This window comes from Schistocerca serialis, chromosome 2 (assembly GCF_023864345.2).
Source record: "Schistocerca serialis cubense isolate TAMUIC-IGC-003099 chromosome 2, iqSchSeri2.2, whole genome shotgun sequence".
Taxonomy (NCBI): domain Eukaryota; kingdom Metazoa; phylum Arthropoda; class Insecta; order Orthoptera; family Acrididae; genus Schistocerca; species Schistocerca serialis.
In genome coordinates, this window is record NC_064639.1 from 926,540,135 (window position 1) to 926,562,281 (window position 22,147).

The window sequence follows — 22,147 nt, forward strand, 5'->3', positions numbered from 1 at the left end:
CCGTTGTCGGTGTCTGGTACCGGAGCTGGAGAAATACAATAGTTCATTAGAAGAGATGTCTTCATCTAAAATTTAAAAACGGTCCGTTTCTTGACAATCTTTCAGTCTGCAGGGATCTGAAGTGTCAATATTTCTAGAAAGACTTATAGGATTGAGTTCCACCTGTTTCTGAATAAAACAAACTCTTAGCGGTTTCCTTACCTTAACCCCTGTGATATCATCAGATGATAATTGCATTTACTGCATATTTGAAAATAACGGTGCTGACTGGAAATTAGGCCTAAATATTGTTTTATGTTGTTATTACTGTGAATTTGTTTATTACCTACAAGTCTTTTTTGGTCATCTACAACATCGTACTATTTTTTTAGGACTCTCGTCGAAAATTAACGGCTATATCACGAATTTGGGTACACACTCATTTTTTACGAAATTTTTATTGGTGAATTAGTTTTCTCTCTTCGTGGCCTTCTGAAATTCCTTAAACATCTTTTGCTCTTTAATATCACTGAAAACAATTTGTCGCGAAACGAAATAAAATCGTGTGTAGGCACAGTAGTAGTCGTATCAATAAACTTCTATTTGCATTGTGTGCGGTCGATTTGACGACTGCGTTATTACTAGGATACCTATAGCAACCAATCACTATTGTTTACTTATCTGAGCTCTAACAATTAAGTGCAAACGTGTGATGTTAGCTTCGACTGTTTTCTGTTGATTTCATCATTGGCACACGACTTCGGCGACATTAGTAACAAACTCATTACATGATTAGTTGCTTGATATTTTGTACGCCACAGTACGCTGATCTGTTGCCGAGGTCAATAACATGCGGCACGACTGGTACGAATGTTAGTGGGAGATATCTCATTTGGCCTCGCTTACAAGTAGTAAGTGTAACACATGGTAAAGAAATAACTTGTATGAAAAATACAGAAACTTCAGGTATGCAGATTGATGAGAATTTAAACTGCTAGAAACATGTTCGCAACACATAAAACGACTTGGTTAAGCCACATTTGCACTTAGAATTGTAGCAAACCTTGGGGAGAGACAAACCAGTAAGTTAAAAGATTTCGCGTACTTCCATTCAATAATATTTCATTCAGTAATATTCTGAGCTAACTCAAAATTAAGAGAGAAAATATTCATTGCTCAGAAACGTGGTGTGAAAATAATGTGGTGCTCACCTACGTCCTACTTGTAGACATCAGTATAAGGGGTTACGCATGCGAGTATTGAGCACTGCTTGCCAGTGTATTTATTCTCTTATGAAGTTTGTAGTGAATAACCCTCTACAAGTCAAAAAGAACAATTATGAACTTAATAATTACAACACCAGAAGAAAAAAACGACACCCATTACGACACGAAGTGCGTTTCAGAACACAAAAGTAAGACATAAATGTAAAATGACTCGCTCCGCATCAGTAAGATTAAACGTTCAAATGATCCATACAAAATCAACTAAGTAATTACGATAATACGTAAAACAAAGTTTGTACAACTCAGAGGCAGATTGCGTCCCGATGCCTCCATTAGGTTAACGACTATGGCGACAATATCATCCGGTCACGAAGTTAATCAAATCTGCCGTATCATGAAAACAGCAGACGTCGTACAACGGAATTAACGCTTGGGAAGAGATCGCATTCCCACTGTGTAATCTCCGTGCAGTTGCTGTCAGTAAAACGTTCAGTTACGTGTTCAGTGAGAATGAAGTAAACGCCACGGCAAATAGTTTTTACGCGGCAGTAGCACCATGTCTTTCACCGGGTGTGTGTGTACGTGCGACCGCGAGAGTAACGGAAAACCAATAAAAGAAATAAATGTTTCAACACACACTCTGTTCGGACAGCACATGGTTGCAGTGCTTGCTCTTAATCCGCTTGGGGGGACACACAGGCTACGACGTTGAATGGAGAGATTCCCAGCTGATGCAGCGGACCATGAGACACTTACGTGCAAATTGAAGTGCAGCCAGTACAAGGTTCACTTGAGACTGTTTACGAGTGAGATTAAGCAACGATTGTTATCGCTGAAAGCAAACAAACAAAACACGCACTGATCTATAATCGCGACGTCTTTGTTATATTTACGTTTTGCCGGCTTCGAACCCCGGTGCACTGTTTGAAAATAGCCTTACAAAGCTTCAGAGGCTCTTCTTGTTGCCTTGGAATGCTGGTACGAGATTTCCTGAACAAAATTAGGGTCCATTTCTGCTGTAACCACGCCAAGTTAAACCATTTCAGTTCCGATTCCGCAGTCATTACGTTTTCGACGACAAGGTCACCTGCACAAAATAAAAAGGATGCAGCAGTCTTCTGTCGTATGTACGCTATGTGTTCTTGTCTTGCTGTAAAGATGAACACATTTACATCCAAACAGCCCATTCTTGGAGAATGTTACCCTACACGGCGAAGTTCTGAGTACGTGCAACCCAAGTCACCAAACCAATAGTAATCAGCCAAAACATTCAATCTACATCAGCATCTACATATAGTCTGCGAACTATTGTGAAGTGCAGAATGAGATTTTCATTCTGCAGCGGAGTGTGTGCTGATACGAAACTTCTTGGCAGCTTAAAACTGTGTGCCGGACCGAGACTCGAACTCGGGACCTTTGCCTTTCGCGGGCAAGTGCTCTACCAACTGAGCTATCCAAGCACGACTCACGCCCTGCCCTCATAGCTTTAATTCCGCCAGTACCTCGTCTGCTACCTTCCAAACTTTACTGAAGCTCTCCTGCCAACCTTGCAGGATTAGCACTCCTGAAAGAAAGGATATTGCGGAGACATGGCTTAGCCACAGCCTGGGGGATGTAGAGCACTTGCGCGCGAAAGGCAAAGATCTCGAGTTCGAGTCTCGGTCCTGCACACAGTTTTAATCTGCCAGGAAGTTTCATATTCTGAAGTGCATAGTAGAGGGTACGTCCCGCTGTACTATTTACTAGCGTTTCTTCCCGTTCCATTCACGTATGGAGCACGGGAAGAATGATTGTTTAAATGCCTCTGAGTGTGCCGTAATTAACTTCTCACGATCCCTAAAGGAGTGACGTGTAAGGGCTACAGTGTATTCCTGTAGTCATCATTTAAAGCCGCTTCTTGAAACTTTGTTAGCAGATTTTCTCTGGGTATTTTGCGTCTATCTACACACTTCCATTTCAGTTATTTCAGAATCTGCGTGACTCTCTCCCACGGATCGAACAAACCAGTGGCCATTCGTGCTGCCCTTCTCTGTATACGCTCAATATCCCCTGTGTGGTTCCCACACACTCAAGCAATATTCCAGAACGGATCGCACGACTGGTTTGTAAGCATTCTTCTATGTAGACAGATTGTCTTTCCCTAGTACTGTACCAGTACACCAAAATCTGCTACCTTCTTTATCCACTACCGGGCCTGTGTGATCGTTCTATTTCGTGTCACAACTAATTGTTACCCCAGGTATTTGCATGAGTTCACAGATTCTAGCATTATGACAACTACTAGGAAGACACTTTACCCTTCCACCATAAAACACTGTGGATATCATTAAAATCTGTTAAGGATGTTGGTGCACAATTTGGTGATACTGGAAAGTGTCCTCGAATCGTGAGAATTACGCAGACAAAAATTTGTTTCGCCTCCACAGCTCGAAGTAATTACCGCCAATTAGTGATACAACAACCAAGCAGAAATGTGTGTAAAACTGATATTGAAGCACACGTCGGAAACTACACGAGAACGTACTCGCAAAATTTAAACATTTTTCTCCACAGAGAAGACTTTCGGCTTCTCCGTCCTTAATATCGCGGAAAACGTCACATATGCTCAGGAAAATCTTTGTCCTCATGTTCCATCCATCGCTGGAGAAATATTCCATACCACATATTTAATGGAGATCGGTAAAGTTCAATTGTAAATGCGGGACACATCACAGTAATACAGAAAGCTAAATATCTGTGTATCTGGGTATTATACGTGATATTGGAACAGTTGTAGTCGATCTGTTTTCTTCGTGTCATTTCCATTTCTCCCCGTCTGTGCTCTTGTCATCCCACGCTCAGTAAGGAAGCAGTTGCATGGACTGTTCAGATTTGGCAGACGAATGCTAATTGATCTAACAACCTGGAGACAATTGTCGAGAACGTCCCTTCCGTTCTGCAACGAGCATCCTTTTCATGTGTCATTTGCTGCACATAGATGATTATTTACCACATTAAACGTCAATTTATTGTACTCCTGTAAGGTGCGGCGAGCCATTCGCGTCATGTGTGCATCTGAGACACAAATAGGCCTGAAGAAATTTCGTTTCGAAATATTTTATGAGCGAAGCGAAGAAACAACTACTTTTTGTTTAGCTGCTTTTCTGATAGCTGTAAATTTTAAATTTGAAAGTAAACAGTAAGTAGTTAGACTTTGATGGTTAGACCATGTTTGGTAGGAGGACACTAGGACAGTACACTATTTTCTTAAAGCAAATATAAGATGGACTTATGAAACTGTCCAACATGCTATTGAAAAGACGATTATGAAATGTTCTTCAGCGCACACGATGATGATTACCGTATCTGTCTCTGACATGTTGCACCCGTTTTACACTAGCAGTGACAAGAGCACCAGTGGGTTGTCAAAAAATATGCCAGGAGAAACTGGAGAACCAGTTGTGATGTGTACTAGTATAGTACGGCAAAAATAACGGCTGCAAGAGGAAAGAACGTGTAATTCAGAGGCTGTATTTGAGAGTCAACTATTCTAAAAGCCAAAATGTCTTCCTCGGCTCTCATTCTCCTTATGTATGAGACAGCGTAAATCTTGCGGATAACGAGAAAACTTACGAATGACAGTTCAGATGAGCGAAAGTAATAGCAGATAATGTCTGTTCTCTTTCGAATAACCATTGCAGATAGTGTTTAAGAGGAAGTACCTAATCTACCAAAATGTGCACTGGTGTGAGGCGGAGGATAATTGGGCTACAGTTGTCATTCCGTTCTTCCCCGTCGCTTTCACAAACAGTGTGCAGCAAGAACGACAGTCAATAAGCCACCGCACTAGTTCGGATTTCTCTGTCCTTACTGTCGTGTATGAGACGTGTATGAGAGGAAGGAATACGTTACTTAGGACTTACTGAGACATGAGCTATGGAAACTTAAATAGTAAACCTTTCCATGTCGCTTAATGCCTCCCTTACTGCGCGTGGCACTGGAGATGCGTCTCCGTGACGCACTCTGTGCTAATAGAAAACCTTTGACGAAAAGTATCACTCTGCTTTGGATTTCGTGTTCGCTTCGGCTGGCCTACAATATAAACGTCCCGCACTAACGAACAGTACCCAAGAATCAATCCAACGGTTCTATTTATGCGCTCCCTATTTTGTGGATGAATTTTACTTCCCTAAGATTCTTCCGTTATTCCTCAGTCTGCATCTTACCTCATAACTACTTTTAATGTTCGTCCTCCTTAAATTGCTCCAAGACTGCACGTATAGGCATCTAGAGCGGCACTTTGCATCAGTAGTTTTTTAGTAATCGCGAGTCCATTCTGGGGACACTTAGTCAAATCTAGTGTCTGACGCAATAAGAGAGGCGATATGCGTCATGGAGAGTTTTGCTTTTTACGAGAACTCACATTCCATGAGAAATCAAGAAATATTTTATTTCCGTTCATATACATCTCGCGAACTGACCTCGACCGTAAAATCAGAGCAATGCAAATTGACGAAGCCTCACCGGCTGTCGTTCTTTCTGACCACCGTTCTTGAACGCAAAAATAAAGAGGGCAAATGATTGTGCTACCCGAATTATCCTCTGTCATCCGCCGGTGTACGTTCAGGTAGGTCAAGTATTTGTTCTTAATCACTTCATCTAAATATGTGATAGTTTTCTCAAAAAAGTAAGAGATTATCAGCCAACATGTGTCCAAGTTATCCATAGGGTATTACACTGCCTCACTATCAGTGAGGGGCGAGGAAGACATTTGCTTTGCACAATAGTGCCACTAGTGACTTACAAGTGCTGTCTCTGAATTATACGTCCTTCCTTCTTGCAGTCCTAAGTTTAGCAGTTGTTGCTGTTTCCAGGTGTTGACAGGTGATCGCTAATCTCCGCACCAAGTGTCGAAACTCTGCAGATAGTTCTTGCATTCGACGTGATGAATATTAATTGTTAATGTTTTAATGTGAATATTAATGTAGTGTTAATTAAAATAGTCATTTAATTCTACTGCTTTTACCCATCTTGGTTGAGAAGCTGTTCTGTCTGTAATACCGTAACTGCTGTGATACAATTAAAGTGATGCAGTTCAAAGTATGTAAAACACTGCAGATAGTGTGACGAAACACTTGTCTCGTGGTCCCTTAGTGTAGTCCTGTTACGTCATTTTCTATTGTGTCCGCCCCGATAGCTGAGTGGTCAGCGTGACGGATTGCCGTCCTACGGGCCCGGGTTCGTTTCCCGGCTGGGTCGGGATTTTCTCCGCTCAAGGACTGGGTGCTGTGCTCCCTTCATCATTTCATCCCCATCCGGCACACCGGTCGCCCAATATGGTGTCGATTGTAATGAGTCCTGCACCAAGGCGGCCAGACCTGCCCCGTAAGGGGCCTCCTGGCCAATGACGCCAAAACGATCATTTTCTATTGTGATACTGCTACCACTCAGTAAACGTGGGATGCTTAGACGACGGAGCTAGAAGTGTGTACTGGAGTCAACCGCAACATCCGTACGAGAGAATGAATTTGTCTAATATCAGTTAATTCAGCAAACTGTAAGCGAAGTTAATGTTAGAAATGTGTGTTACGCACAATCGTCACGTACACGAAATATTTCCTGAATGTAAGTTATGAGGCAACGGCGTTCCAGTCTACAGAAGGTGATAAACTATTGGTCTTTTAAATGCAATCGATACATTCTGCTTTTAAGTCAGCGGATAAATGGAATTATATCAGTACCTACGCTGGATATAATGAAGTTCTTCAGATTTCCACTGCTTACTTGACTTACTGTAACAGCCACCGGCAGAGTGCGAATATCCGCCTGCTGCGGTCAGGCTCCAGACGGCCGGCAGCAGGCAAGCATTCCAGTTCCAGCGAGAGTGTAATTGCGGCTCGTTCTTCTAATCAGCAGCTCTGGACCAGGCAGAAGCATCAGCCGGTTCCAGTTTTTGCTGCCCTTAATGACACACGGACGCGTCCTATCTCAACTGAAGGACATTGTCTGTGAGGCACGACATTATTTCAAGGGAATCAGTACACTGGTACAAAACAAACGAAACTGCTGGAACTTAGACAGAATTTCTAGTCGGTGTGAGGAATGGTAGCTAGTTTAAATGTAGAAAACTGTAAGTTAACGCGAATGAGTAGGAAAAACAAACACTTAACGTTCGAATACAGCATTCGTAGTGCGCTTCTTGACAGTCACATTGCCTAAATACCTAAGCGTTGGGTTGGGAAGCGATAGGAAAGGGAACAAGCACATCAGGTTGGTAGTAGCGAAGGCCGACTTCGTTTCATTGGCAGATTTTTTGGGAAGTTAAGTCCTCCATAAAGGAGACGGTATATTGAACGCTAATGCCATTGATTCTTGTGTACTGTTAGTGTATCCCACCAGGTTCCATTAAAGGCAGACATCGAAGCAATTCAGAGGCGGGCTGCTAGATTTGTTACGGAGAAGCTTAGGAAACTCAAATGGGAATCCCCACAGGGAAGACGACGCTCTTTTCTAAGAGAGACTATTGCGGAAATTCAGGGAAACGACGTTTGAGGCTGACGTCACAACGATTTCACTGCCGCCAACGTACATTTAACTTAAGAACCACGAGGAAAAGATGCGAGAAATTAGGGCTTTTTTTTTTTACTTTGTTATTTTAACACCTGAACAATCAGGTAGGCTGGCAGCGGCATGCTACGCCGCTCTTCAGCCATAGAGTTGACAATCACAGTACAAGAATGGAAAATGAAAAGGAACATAGTGACGGGCAAAAAATAGTGGTCAGTCACACAAAAAACACGGAGCCGCTCACACTCGACGAGAAAGACACTGAAAACACGTTGACACGACGCACATAACACTGATGAATCCGATGGCACAAGTGAACGGAGAAGCGTGACGGCGGACACTAAAAACACTAAACGACGTCACACACACGAGACACAGATGGCCATGATCTCCGGCGCGCGAAAGTCCACGTAGCATGTGCGAGTCCGGGGACCTGCCAAGAGGGGAAGAAAGGTGAGGGCGGGTGGAGAGGGTGGAGAGGGGAGAACAGAGATGCCAATGGCTGAGGAGAGGGGAGGAGGAGTAGAAGGACAGGGGAGGGGAGGCCCGGGGGAGAAGTGGGGAGAAGGGGGGGGGGAGGGATGGAGGGTGCCCAAAGGAACAGACAGGAAGAGGGAGGGAGGATTAAAGTTGGTAGGAGGGGTAGATGGAGGGGAGGAGGACATCATCAGGGAGGGGGAGCTGGCGGAAGCCACCTTGGGAGAGAGTAAGGAGGGTGGAGAGATGGAGACCGGGCGGGACATGGGAATACAGGCACGGCAGCGGGCGGGTGTGGGAGAGGATCGGGGAGACGAGCGGATGAGGAGAATCGAGTTTGCGGGAGGTGTACAGGATCCGTATCCTTTCAAGGAAAAGGAGGAGGTGGGGGAAGGGGATGAGATCGTACAGGATCCACGTGGGGGAGGGGAGACGGATGCGATAGGCGAGGCAGAGAGCATGACGTTCAAGGATTTGGAGGGATTTATAAAAGGTAGGGGGGGCGGAGATCCAAGCCGGATGGGCGTAACAAAGGATAGGGTGGATGAAGGACTTATAGGTGTGGAGGATGGTGGAGGGGTCCAGACCCCACGTACGGCCGGAGAGGAGCTTGAGGGGACTGTCGGGAGCGTGCCTTGGCTTGGATTGTCCGGAGGTGGGGAGTCCAGGAGAGGCGACAGTCGAGGGTGACGCCAAGGTACTTCAGGGTGGGAGTGAGGGTGATAGGACGGCCACAGATGGTGAAAATTAGGGCTCGCACGGAGGCATATAAACACTCGCTTTTCCCTCGGTCTGTGAGTGGAACAGGAAAGGAAATGACTAGTAGCGGCATGTGGCACCCTCCGCTGTGTACCATATGGTAGCTTGCGCAGCATGTACGTAGAGATAAAGATGCAATAAGGAACTGCTTGCCGTGGCGGATTTGCGTTTGACAGTATTTTCCAGATAGTCCTGTGCTCTGTAAACTGACGCCCTATATCCGTCACAAGTGAAGCAGCGGTGGACGTTGGCAATACTGAGAGCATCGAAAATGAGTACTAGGACAAGAAGTGGGTCTAAACAGCGGAAGCCGCGAAACGTTACTGGAATGCATTAAATAACGAAGCTGTAAGGTCTAGTATGAATCAAATTATGCTGGCCACACGTCTCAAAGCTACTCATGAACGGTAAAGTCAACCATATACTAATTACATCACACCACGATGGTAGGGAAGAATTGAACTATCTCACTAATCCGTATCAGATGTCGAAACACAGCAAGGGTATGAAGGAGATCGGCCGGTTTATATGACATCCAGCTGGAAGAAATTAAGAACGTTGACCCATCTGAAAAAGAAAGGATCCTAAAGCTCTTCAATAACTGGGTGTGCACTTGTCAAATCTCAAAAGTATGGCGAAGGAACATGGCGACAACACTTTAAAAAATGCAAGGAAACAATCGTTCCCAATATCAATCGGTAATGTCCTTTATAGTCAAATCTTTCCTGATATCTCCATTTCTTTTTCGATCTTTCTTTGTACATCCTTCAACTCTTCTTAGAAATCTCGTTTCTTGAGCCTGTATCGCACTTTCGTGGTGTCTTGTTTTGTTGGGCATGCTTCGCATCCAATAAGTAAGGATAGGTACTGCTTTTCTTTTATAATACTTCAGCGGGATTTCATTCCTGGCTATATTCTGCAAACTTTTTGTGATGGATCCACATAGGGAAGTACACTATGTGATCAAGTGTCCGGACCCCCCCCCCCCCCCCCCCCACACACACACACAAGAAAACATACATTTTTCATATTAGGTGGATTGTGCTGCCACCTACAGCGACCTCAGTAATCAGACATTGTGAGATATCAGAATGGGGCGCTCCGTGGAGCTCACGTACTTCGAACCTGGTCACGTGATTGGGTGTCACTTGGGTCATACGTCTATACGCGAGATTTCCACACTCCTAAACATCCCTAGGTCCAGTGTTTCCGATGTAATAGTGAAGTGGAAACGTGAAGGGACACTGCACAAAAGCGTACAGGCCGACCCCGGCTGTTGACTGACCGACATCTATCCAGACCATCACAAAGGAATTCCAAACTGCATCTGGATCTATTGCAAGTAATATGACAGTTTGGCGGGAGGTGAGAAAATTTGGATTTCATGGTCGACCTCATAAGCCACACATCACGCCGGTAACTGCCAAACGACGCCTCGCTTGGTGTAAGGAGCGTAAACATTGGACGATTGAATAATAGAAAAACGTTGTGTGGAATTACGAATCACGGTACACAATGTGGCCATCGGATTGCAGGCTGTAGGTATGGCGAATGCCCGGTGAACGTCGTCTGCCAGCGTGTGTAGTGCCGACAGTAAAATTCGGTGACAGTGGTGGTGTTACGGTGTGGTCGTGTTTTTCACGGAGGGGGCTTGCCTCCCTTGTTGTTTTGCGTGATACTATCACAGCGCAGGCCTACATTCACGTGTTCATAAAGCACGGAGCGTGACGGAGTGGTTACACGACAATAACATCCCTCTAATGGACTGGCCTGCACAGAATCCTGACCTGAATCCTACAGAACACCTTTGGGATGTTTTGGAACGCCGACTTCGTGACAGGCCTCACCGACCGACATCGATACCTCTCCTCAGTGCAGCACTCCGTGAAGAATGCGCTGCCATTCCCCAAGAAACATTCCAGTATCTGATTGAACGTATGCTCGCGAGAGTGGAAGCTGTCAAGGCTAAGGGTGGGCCAACACCATATTGAATTCCAGCATTACCGATGGTGGGCGCCACGAACTTGTCATTTTGAGCCAGGTGGTCGGCTACTTTTGATCACATAGTGTATATGCCCCCCCCCCCCCCCCATGTACCATGGACCTTGCCTTTCGTAGGGAGGCTTGCGTATCTCAGCGATACAGACAGCCATACCGTAGGTACAACCACAACGGAGAGGTAGATGATTCACTGATCTGGCCTTGTAGCATTAACCAAAACGACGTTGCTGTGCTGGTACTGCGAACGGCTGAAAGCAAGGGGAACTACAGCCGTATTTTTTCCCGAGGGCATACAGCTTTACTGTATGGTTAAATGATGGCGTCCTCATGGGTAAAATATTCCGGAGGTAAAATAGTCCCCCATTCGGATCTCCGGTCGGGGACTACTCAGGAGGGCGTCGTTATCAGGAGAAAGAAAACTGGCGTTCTACGTAACGGAGCGTGGAATTTCAGATCCCTTAGTCGGGCAGGTAAGTTAGAACATTAAAAAAGGGAAATGGATAGGTTAAAATTAGATATAGTGGGAATTAGTGAAGTTCGGTGGCAGGAGGAACAAGAATTCTGGTCAGGTGAATACAGGTTTATAAATACAAAATCAGATAGGGGTAATTCAGAAGTAGGTTTAATAATGAATAAAAAATAGGCGTGCGGATAAACTACTACAAACAGCATAGTGAACGCATTATTAATGTAGCCAAGATAGATACGAAGCCCACGCTACCACAGTAGTACAAGTTTGTGCCAACTAGCCCCGCGGATGACGAAGAGATTGATGAAATGTATGATGAGATAAATAAATTATTCAGATAGTGAAGGGAGACGAAAATGTAATAGTCATGGAAATTCCATAGTAGGAAAAGGAAGAGAAGAAATAGTAGGGGTGAATATGGAATGGAGATAAGGAATGAAAGAGGAAGCCGCCTGGTAGAATTTTGCACAGAGAATAACTTAGTCATAGCTAACACTTGGTTCAAGAATCATTAAAGAAAGTTGTATACATGGAAGAAGCCTGCAGATACTGACAGGTTTAAGACATTTCCAGGGGCAGATGTGGAATCTGACCACTATCTATTGGTTATGAACTGTAGATTAAAATTGAAGAAACGGCAAAAAGGTGGGAATTTAAGGAGATGGGACTGGGATAAACCGAAAGAACCAGAGGTTGCAGAGAGCTTCAGGGAGAGCATTAGGGAACGACTGACGAGAACGGGGGAACGAAATACAGTAGAAGAGGAATGTATAGCTTTGAGAGATGAAATAGTGAAGGCAGCAGAGGATCAAGTAGGTAAAATGACGAAGGCTAGTAGAAATCCTTCAGTAACAGAAGAAATATTGAATTTAAATGATGAAAGGAGAAAATATAAAAATGCAGTAAATGAAGCAGGCAGAAATGAGATCGACAGGAAGTGCTATAGTGGTGACCGGAAGACAAATGTAAGGATGTAGAGGCATATATCACTAGGGTGGTGCTACAGAAGAATGCTGAAGATTAGATGGGTAGATCACATAACTAATCAGGCGGTACTGAACAGAATTGAGGAGAAGAGAAATTTGTGATACAACTTGACTAAAAGAAGGGATCTGTTGGTAGGACATGTTCTGAGGCATCAAGGGATCACCAATTTAGTATTGGAGAGCAGCGTTGAGGGTAAAAATCGAAGAGGGAGACCAAGATATGAATACGCTAAGCAGATTGAGAAGGAGGTAGGTTGCAGTAGATACTGGGAGATGAAGAAGCTTGCACCGAATAGAGGAGCATGAAGAGCTGCACTAAACCAGTCTCTGGACTGAAGACCACAACAACAGCTTGTATATTGGTAAGAGATGTCGCATCCCAGGTATTTAAAATGTTTTACTTTCTCCAAGATTTTATTATTCAAGACTACTTATGTTACTGGTTGTCTACCTTGAAATGCCATCACTTTCGGTTTATGTACCGACATGTTAGGCTGTAATATGAGGCTATCTGCTGCAACTTATAGATCCCATCTGAACGTCATCTTGATTCTCTGTAATCGGAGTTACGTCTTCCGCATATATTCACATCTTCAAGAAAGAAAATTTTGATGGTTCATAAACTTTCTGTAAGAAAAAGGAGAGCTCTTATCCATGATCTTGTGAATATCTGTTTTATGAGTCAGGGATTTTTGACTACTGCTTCACAGTATACTTATTCCCTATTGTTTTAATATTTCAATGGCATAAATGAAAAGTACATTTCTTACTCCACATTAACGTTGTCTTTTGCATTTTCAAAATCTGGGTTCGATGCGACGATCTTACCCACCTTACTGAGAGGGCCTGGATGCACGCATGCTCCAGTCTTCTGAACGACACCGGAGCCAACACCGTGCTGCATTAATAACTTCCCCATCATTCACACACTGTTTCTCGTGGAGTGTGTGCTCCATTGGGTCAAAGAGATGAAAGTCGGAATGTTGAGATCCGGTTGTAGGGTGGATGAGGAAGAAAAGTTTCGTGAGCTCCTTTCGGGTTTGCGGATATGTGTGAGGCCTTGCGTTGAGCCGGCCGCTGTGACCGAGCGGTTCTAGGCGCTTCAGTCTGGACCCGAGCGACCGCTACGTCGCAGGTTCGAATCCTGCCTCGGGCATGGATGTGTGTTATGCCCTTAGGTTAGTTAGGTTGAAGTAGTTCTAAGTTCTAGGGGACTGATGACCTCAGACGTTAAGTGCCATTTGAACCATTTGAACCTTGTGTTGACATGGAGAAAAAGTTCGTTTGCCTTTTTGTGTCGACGAACACGCGGGATCGTTCCTTCAATTTGCTGAAGGTAGTACGCGGGAGATCGGACAGGCGTGGGCGACCTTGTTGCGGTAAGGACAGAAGCCACGCCCAACGACTCACCGTGCTTTTGTTCGCTCACATGTCTCCGTAGACATTCTACAAGCGCCTGTGAATATCTGTGGCGCTCTAGTTCCGCCAAAAGAAACTCAGTGACAGCTCTCTGCTTGGGACGCACCACCTTTACAGACGCCTCTTAGAAGGCTACGTACAGCGCTGGCACGTATAGGAACTTCGTGGGATGAAGCGGGAACATTCGACGATACCCCACAACAAATTCCGAATTTTTTCCCCGAAAATGGCCGAGAAAAAGGTGTTGTATTGCTTTTCGAATGCCCCTCGTAAATAAGAGATTGTGAACTGTTCGTATTTATAGCCACATGCATTATGTTTGTTATTGATTGTCCTTGTGATTGTACTATGATGTTTTCTGTGTAACGGACGCAGCAGTGATCAGCGGCTTTGGTGCTGTTGCAGAGTGAGCAGGCGATGGGTGCCAGGATGGAGTCGTTCTGCTGCTGCTGCTCCCTGAAGAGCGGCTGCGTGATAGTGGCCATTGTGTACGTGGTAAGTGTAAGCCGAGCCGCGCTGCCTACCTAGCCATGACGTGGGCGGCGGAGGCGCTGCTGAGCCGGGCCTGCCTGCCTGCCTACCTCTGCGCTCGCAAACTGCCTTACTCGGGCCAAGGCGAGGCGCGCTTCCTAATTACCTCACTTAGAGCCGAGAGGACGGGCAACACAAGAACCCACTGTGGCGCAACAAGTGGATCACCGCCAAAGGTCTATTCTGTTTCCAGATGCAGGCCTACTTAAGCAAAGTACTCGCCTGGCCGTTGAAACTGAAGACGGCATGCACTAAACGTCGAATTTGCATCAAGTTTATTACTCCCCTCCTGGGTCAGGATTTTCATTCATTACTGAGTTACCACACAGTCCTTCTCATGGTTACCAGTGATTCAACTAAGCTGTATGTTCAGTACTGCTGAGCCCGACGGATAATGTGACACTATCAGTGACTATATACAGCGCGAACCAAAACTTAGAACGTATGTGGGCTTTTGTATAGCAAGTTTTTGCTCACCTTCCTCCATTCATATAATAATAAACTGACTGCAAGTGCTGCTCATTAAGAGAAGCGGATGATCACACTATCGAATGAGAGCAATGATTGTTAAGAGGTTTTATTTTGTCATTTAAATTAATAACTCAAATGGTTCAAATGGCTCTGAGCACTATGGGACTTAACATCTGAGGTTATCAGTCCCCCAGAAATTAGAACTAGTTAAACCTAACTAACCTAAGGACATCATACACATCCATGCCCGAGGCAGGATTCGAACCTACGACCTTAGCGGTCGAGCGGTTCGAGACTGAAGTGCCTAGAAACGCTCGGCCACTCCGTCCGGCAATTAATAACTGATGTCAAATATCTTACTGAGAGGTGGTACCGTACCCTTACTATCTTCACCGACAAACTTTCGCAGGTTACTCAAGGATACTTTCCGAGTATTTTGGTGTATGGGACCCACGGTCTCTGGCGGATCGATAGAGAGTTATGGCATGTCGTTTGGTTTCTTGTCCCCAGAAAATAGTGCACGACGGTACAAATGTCGGCGGTATGCGTTGAGTGTCTCGTTTCTATTTGCCCACAGTACCAGTTGTTACACCAGTAATGCCCTCCTTACCTCGTTGCCCACGAGATTGCATCCAGTACTGCGCGGTTCTCTCTAGGGTTTTGTTTTTCGTCAGTGTAAGTTGTACGTTAATAGTGATACACAGCAGTACTGCCGATAGGGTTCAGTTTGTCGATACGCACGCCGTGTACGGGTTCACTGAATGCAGTACAAGAGCGGCATAACGGCGCTATGCTAAAAAGGGAAACTCTCCACCCCACCCTCGTCAGGTTTGACCGTAAGGTGTACTATTGGACAGCTCGTCAAAAACTGAACACAGATCAAGCATGAAAACAGGAAGGAGTTGTACTGAACTGTGAAAAAAGAAAGAAAGTAGAAACAGTGAACGGTCCAAACTTAAGATGCGCATCATTGAGCATCTTTACTTCGCAATGGCGCTGTGGTTATGTGGTCACGGTGCCCCTTTTTACTTAGTTTATATTTTTTTGCATTGAAGTGTCTGTTCGCTGTATTCAAATTTGTGTCTGTATCGTGGTGTAACGATCATTTGCAACAGCGGAGTGTATGGAAAGGACCTCAGGATGTACGTACCTCCAATTTGTTCTACGTAAGTACCACATTTTATGACTCTTGCGTTCCGCTTTGCAACTTTTGAATTCCTTTGTTACAACATAATTCACACCCGTTTGTCGTTTTCATTCCTGTGACAGGTCTTTGAAGCATCTGGCCTGCCCTCACTATTCCTCAACTGTACTTGCGACGGTAATATATTCTTACCACATGACCCATATTCTATAACCAATATAGAGCATGACAAATGTCAAGACTACAGAAGGAGAACAGACATGTCAATAACCGGACGGGAAGTTTTGTCAAATAAGGGTGGCGGGACAGGAGGAAGATTGGAATACGGATCTGCTGCTTTGCAATCCAACTGTTACCACACAGTCACGACGCCGTGGTTCTTGCAATTCGCTCGATGTTGCATATCTTGATCTTGGACCGTTCACTGTTTCTATTTTGCTTCTTTTTTCACAGTTCAGTACACCACCTTCCTGGTTTAAGGCTTGATCTGTGTTCCTTTCTTTGACGGGCTATCCACTGGGCCACCTTACCACTAAATCTGAGCTGGGTGCTATGGGGAGTTTCCATTGTAAGCTGTTCGGGTACCGACGGCAACCACAACACAGTACTTTCTCATCTGTACATACGCGCGTACAAGAAACTGGTTGTTGCCATGTTAGAACGGAAGATAGTGGCTGTGTGGGGCATGCTAGAATATCTGATATGGAAGAAAATGTTCTACACGCGACTGGTGACAATCCTGCCCTAGTAGTCAGAGCGTTGCTCGAGCTCTGAACACTAGCCAATCAACTGTTTTGTGAGTCATACTTGAACATGAATTGAACCCGTATCATTTTCAGAACGTGAAGTCATTGCAGCCAGTGGACATCGCATTTCCAGTGGCGTTTGCACATTGGTTTCTATAGCAAAGTACAGAAACCCTAATTTTCCGCGAGCCGCTGTGGCCGAGCGGTTCTAGGCTCTTCAGTCCGGAGCCGCGCCACCGCTACGGTCGAAGGTTCGAATCCTGCCTGGGGCATGGGTGTGTGTGATGTCCTTAGGTTAGTTAGGTTTAAGTAGTTCTAAGCTGTAGGGGACTGATGACCTGAGGTGTTAAGTCCCATAGTGCTCCGAGCCATTTGAGCCTAATATTCCTTGCTTTTGTGTTTGCGGACGAAGCCACGTTCGCAAACGAGGGCATGTGCAATAACAGGAGCAGCCCTGAATGTCACGACGAAAATCCATACTCTCACACTAGAGTGAAGATCCTATCAACAGAAGTTTGCCTTGAATGTATGGGGCAGGCCGAGGCAGGATTTGAACGTGCGACCGTAGCAGTCGCGCAGTTCCGGACTGAAGCGCCTAGAACCGCTTGGCCTCCGCGGCCAGCGGGGCAGGTTTGTCAACGATTTCGTGACTGCACCTGACCTACTTACTGATACCATGAATGGCGTCGTGTATAAAACTTGTAAGACGGATATTTCATTTCGATTTTTGTATGTCCATGAGCACGTCAGAGAGAGAGAGAGAGAGAGAGAGAGAGAGAGAGAGAGAGAGGTATGTTACTGTTCAACAATCTTCGGTCTTGTCGTGGTACAGTCTTTGCCTCTGCGCAGTGTGATACATTCTTAGTTGAAGTATAGTAGGTCATGGATGTATTCAGTAGTGCTTTGTATATGTTAGATGAAGAACGATTGTTCGTAAACATTAGCAAGGCTGAATATGATGTATGTATTGGAAAGCGAAGAGAATGTAAATTTCGAATAACATTATTATTGAAACTTCCTGGCAGATTAAAACTGTGTGCCGGACCGAGACTCGAACTCGGGACCTTTGCCTTTCGAGAGCAAGTGCTCTACCCCCAGGCTGTGGCTAAGCCATGTCTCCGCAATATCCTTTCTTTCAGGGGTGCTAGTTCTGCAAGGTTCGCAGGAGAGCTTCTGTAAAGTTTGGAAGGTAGGAGACGAGGTTCTGGCAGAAGTAAAGCTGTGAAGACGGGGCGTGAGTCGTGCTTGGGTAGCTCAGTTGGTAGAGCACTTGCCGCGAAAGGCAAAGGTCCCGAGTTCAAGTCTCGGTCCGGCACACAGTTTTAATCTGCCAGGAAGATTCATATCAGCGCACACTCCGCTGCAGAGTGAAAATCTCATTCCAGAAACATTATTATTTCTGAAGAGAAGTAGTCTGAGGTAAGACTGCAGCCCTGCGCAGCTAATTTTTTAGAATAATTGTCAGCCAGTTAACTTGATCAGAGCTGAGAGACACCCCCCCCCCCCCCCCCCCACTTCCCTGAATCCTCCATTAAGTTATCAACTTACTAAGCTGTCTGATTTTCATAGACATTCTGTTAACATTATACCCTTTTCAAATCATTGTTTACTTTGTTGAGATGAGCATTGTTCAGACACAATTTTGTGTGTGAAGGTCACGTGAAATTTTACTCTGTCTTTAGGAATATATACTTCATCTTAAAATCGTTATCTTGGAATGTCATTTCATAGGAATAGTTACTCTCCCCATCGCACAGTTGAAAGAATATTCATCATCACACGTTACTACTGCGTACCATGTGGTCTGCAACAGTTTGAGTATACAAAATTGTTAAGGCTTTCGTGGCCACTTGTTGACAAACTGCCTGTCTCGGGTTCTTCGGCCGACGTTCATCTAATGATTTTTCTGACGTTTCGCCAGCACGAGTGGCTGGCATTGTCAAAGCTTCACCCTCCATTGCCGGTGGTGAACTGGAGCCGAGCTCGCGGCCGCAGACTATATGTACCTGGCGCGCCAACGTCCGAGGGCTTCTCCGCGGTCATTTCCGGTGCGGTTCTCCTCTTGCTACCTGCGACAGTCGTTCGCTGCGGTACGGGAAACCAGGATCCGTTTACCTTAAGGCTTTCCTCTTTCGTGTTGAAACTGTTCGCGTGTTTTTGTATTTCTACAGCTTCTCTAAACAAGCGCGTGTGATAGTGCTTCTCTACAGCCAGAATTTCCGTGTCGGCGAATTTTATTACGTGGTCGGTCTCATTCAGTGCGTGCTCTGCCACGGCCGATTTCTCCACCTGCCCCAACCTGCAATGTCGCTTATGCTCTTTGATCCTGGCGTTAATTGATCGTCCAGTCATTCCGACATAAACTTTTCCGCATGTGCATGGTATACGGTATATTCCCGACATTGCAAGTGGGTCTCTTTTCTCCTTCGCCGATCTAAGACACTTTTATCTTCCTTGTCGGTTTAAAAATCGTCTTTACGCAATGTTTGCGCAATATACGACCGATTCTGTCCGTCACTCTGGGAATGTATAGCAGAAAGGCCGTACCCGACATTTCTTTTTCTGGTTCCTTACTTCGCCGAGTGTTTGGCTCTGTTACACTTCTAATGTAATTTGTGGAGTACCCATTGCTCCTCAGAACAGTTTCCAGGTGTTGCATTTCTCGTTTGAGGTGTTGCGGCTCACATATTCGTCCTGCTCTCTTTACGAGCGTGCTAATCATGCCTCTTTTCTGGCTCGGGTGGTGGTTTGACAGTTTGTGCAGGTATCGGTCCGTGTGTGTCGGTTTTCGATACACGCTGTGTCCCAGGTTTTCGCCGTCCCTTGTGACCAGCGCATCTAGAAATGGCAGTTTCTTGTCTTTTTCTACTTCCATGGTAAATGTTATGTTGGCATGGAGGCTGTTCAAGTGCCTTAGGAAGTCACCGAGCTGTTCTTCACCATAGCTCCACACCACGAAAGTATCATCGACGTACCTGTACCACACCTTAGGTTTGGAAGTCGCCGAGTCCAGTGCCTGTGCTTCGAATTGTTCCATGAAGAAGTTGGCCACCACTGGACTGAGAGGACTACCCATGGCGACGCCTTCCAGCTGTTCGTAGAAATCACCATTCCACGTGAAATAGCTCGTGGTGAGACATGCATGGAAGAGCTTTTTGATGTCTTGCGGGAACATGGAACCGATGTGCTCCAGAGCGTCACTGAGTGGCACTTTCGTAAATAACGAAACATCAAAGCTGACCAGTATGTCGTTTGGTGCAAGTTTCAGTTCCTTCAGCTTCTCAATGAAATGTCCTGAGTCCTTAATGCATGTGTCGGAAAAATCATTAGATGAACGTCGGCCGAAGAACCCGAGACAGAAGCCAATAGGCAGTTTGTCAGTTTGAGTATATATTTAGAAATAGAAATCTAGCTTAGCCGCTGCCTGCTTGCTGTTTGCTGATGTGCTTTCGAGAAATGTGCAGCAATGCTGTCAAAACGCAAGTCTGTGCATTTAATATAAAGACAAGTTGTATCCATACCAGCTATAGTTCAATTCAAATTAGGTTCTGTTTAGTCAAAGGTTAGCATACGAGTTCAAGTTGGATAACAGTTTATTGGTACATAGTTTTGGTAATGCATAGATATTTTTGTAGAATGGGAGGTAATTCTAGGCTAGATTTCATATAGTAACCTATAGTGGGGAGGCTACAAACTTTCCTTCAGCATGTCCTCCCACATTTCCTAGAGGATCTGCCGCCAAGAATTCGTCAGCTTATAAGTTTTCAGCGTGATGGGGTGCCAGCACACATACCATTCGGCGTTAGGAAGCGGAGACCAGGGTCCCTTATACTGAAAGAATCCAGAAGTATCCCTTAACAACTTCTGAAAGTTTGTCGTTGAAGTTCGGGTTCACACTGTCTTGGGTGTTTTTCTAGGTTGTCACACTGTTCACCTGAAATAATGCCGATTCCTAGGCACGATGTTTACAGAACTGTGCCGAAACAGTGTCCGCAACCTTCTTTTGTCATTGCCTCATATAGCCCTTACCGAACTGCAGACACCTACGACAGTTCGCAGAATAACATAATCACGTCTGGAGTACACGTGCCCGCCATCCGCCCCGCCTGTTCCCACAAGGACGCCAGCACCCTTTGCTGTACAACGGAATTCCAACAGTAGTTAGCCCTTTGTCTCTTAGGTAAGAAGACTCGCAAAGGCTTGCTGGATTCACATTCACTTTTACACGACAGGACTATCGTAGAGCTCCATGAAGAACATTGCTACGCTGTACTGTAGGTGTGTACGTTTATACTTCATCTTGGGAGCTAAATCCTTCAATCGGAAAAATCTAATATCGTTCTCTACGATGGTGAAGAGGAAGAAGATTGTGAAATTTCAAGATCGAAAAGGTGTCCTCTACAGAGATTGGGATCTTCTCAGAGTATGGGGTACAATACTGCTGAGAGAGATACTGTGAAGATGAATATAACAGAAATTCTGAACGAGATGAAACACTATAATAATCTTTGGTACAATAATAATCAGGTGAAAGTAGGAGTGGATGTGACTGAAACAAAAGGTTTCAGTCCCATAACTGTATTTAACAGTTGGAAGAAATAATAACAAAAAACACAGGCCCTCGTTCTGAAGGAATTACTGAGGAACTACCAAAACATGGAAGAATGGCACTTATCTTGCTTCCTGCATTTGATACTATAAGAGTACGCTGGCTTGGATACATGATACCGAAGCAGTCGAAGACGGCAAACATAGCATCTGTCTTCAAGAAAGGAGATAGATGCAGCACATAAAATTACAGAGGAATAAGTATCTTGAACGTCGTTATGTAATTTAATAAAATTTTAAATTTATTATATCTGCTTTGATAGCTATTAATAAAGTGACGTCAAAACAAAAGAGAAATAACTCTAGTAATACTATGAACGGTGTTATGTAATTTAATTTAGCCCGAAGCAGATCAGCAATCAGCAAACTAGCTCAGTACTCAGCGTGGTTACGGGTCCATAAATAATTCTCTCTCCTGAATCCTCAGATATTCTCCAACATGTATATAAAATCAAAAGTATAGTTAAAACTCATGTGCTTATAGCACCAGATAATATTTCGTACGCCAGTCCAATTTGGAGTAATAAAACCCGTAACTCCATATCGTGGTTTCGTCTAGAATACCAGTATAAGGTGACAAGCATAGTCTTTTGCAGCTGACATCTTATATTAGAAGTAGAATCCTGTGACCAGACCATTCTGCGTGGGATATTATATCGCAACCTTGAGAAAATCTGAAAGTGAACAATATTAAATTATTCGTAGCGGCCACATAGGTCGTAGAATCTGAAAGAAAATGTAGTGTCCTAACCGGCACCACGTCTCGAAGATGAGCTGAAAGAAAA

The 22,147-nt window shown here is 44.8% G+C and overlaps 1 protein-coding gene and 1 non-coding gene across 2 annotated transcripts in view; one reads left to right on the forward strand and one right to left on the reverse strand.

The window, feature by feature from the left end:
• LOC126456522 (uncharacterized) overlaps window positions 1-22,147 on the forward strand; it is a 145,467-nt gene that overhangs the window by 48,605 nt on the left and 74,715 nt on the right. Inside the window, exon 2 of the mRNA XM_050092271.1 lies at window positions 14,268-14,357. Within this exon, the coding sequence (XP_049948228.1) occupies window positions 14,268-14,357 (90 nt within the window). The remainder of the gene's footprint in view (window positions 1-14,267; window positions 14,358-22,147) is intronic.
• On the reverse strand, window positions 2,592-2,666 carry Trnas-cga (transfer RNA serine (anticodon CGA)). The gene has a single exon. It is a non-coding gene; the product is annotated as a tRNA-Ser (tRNA).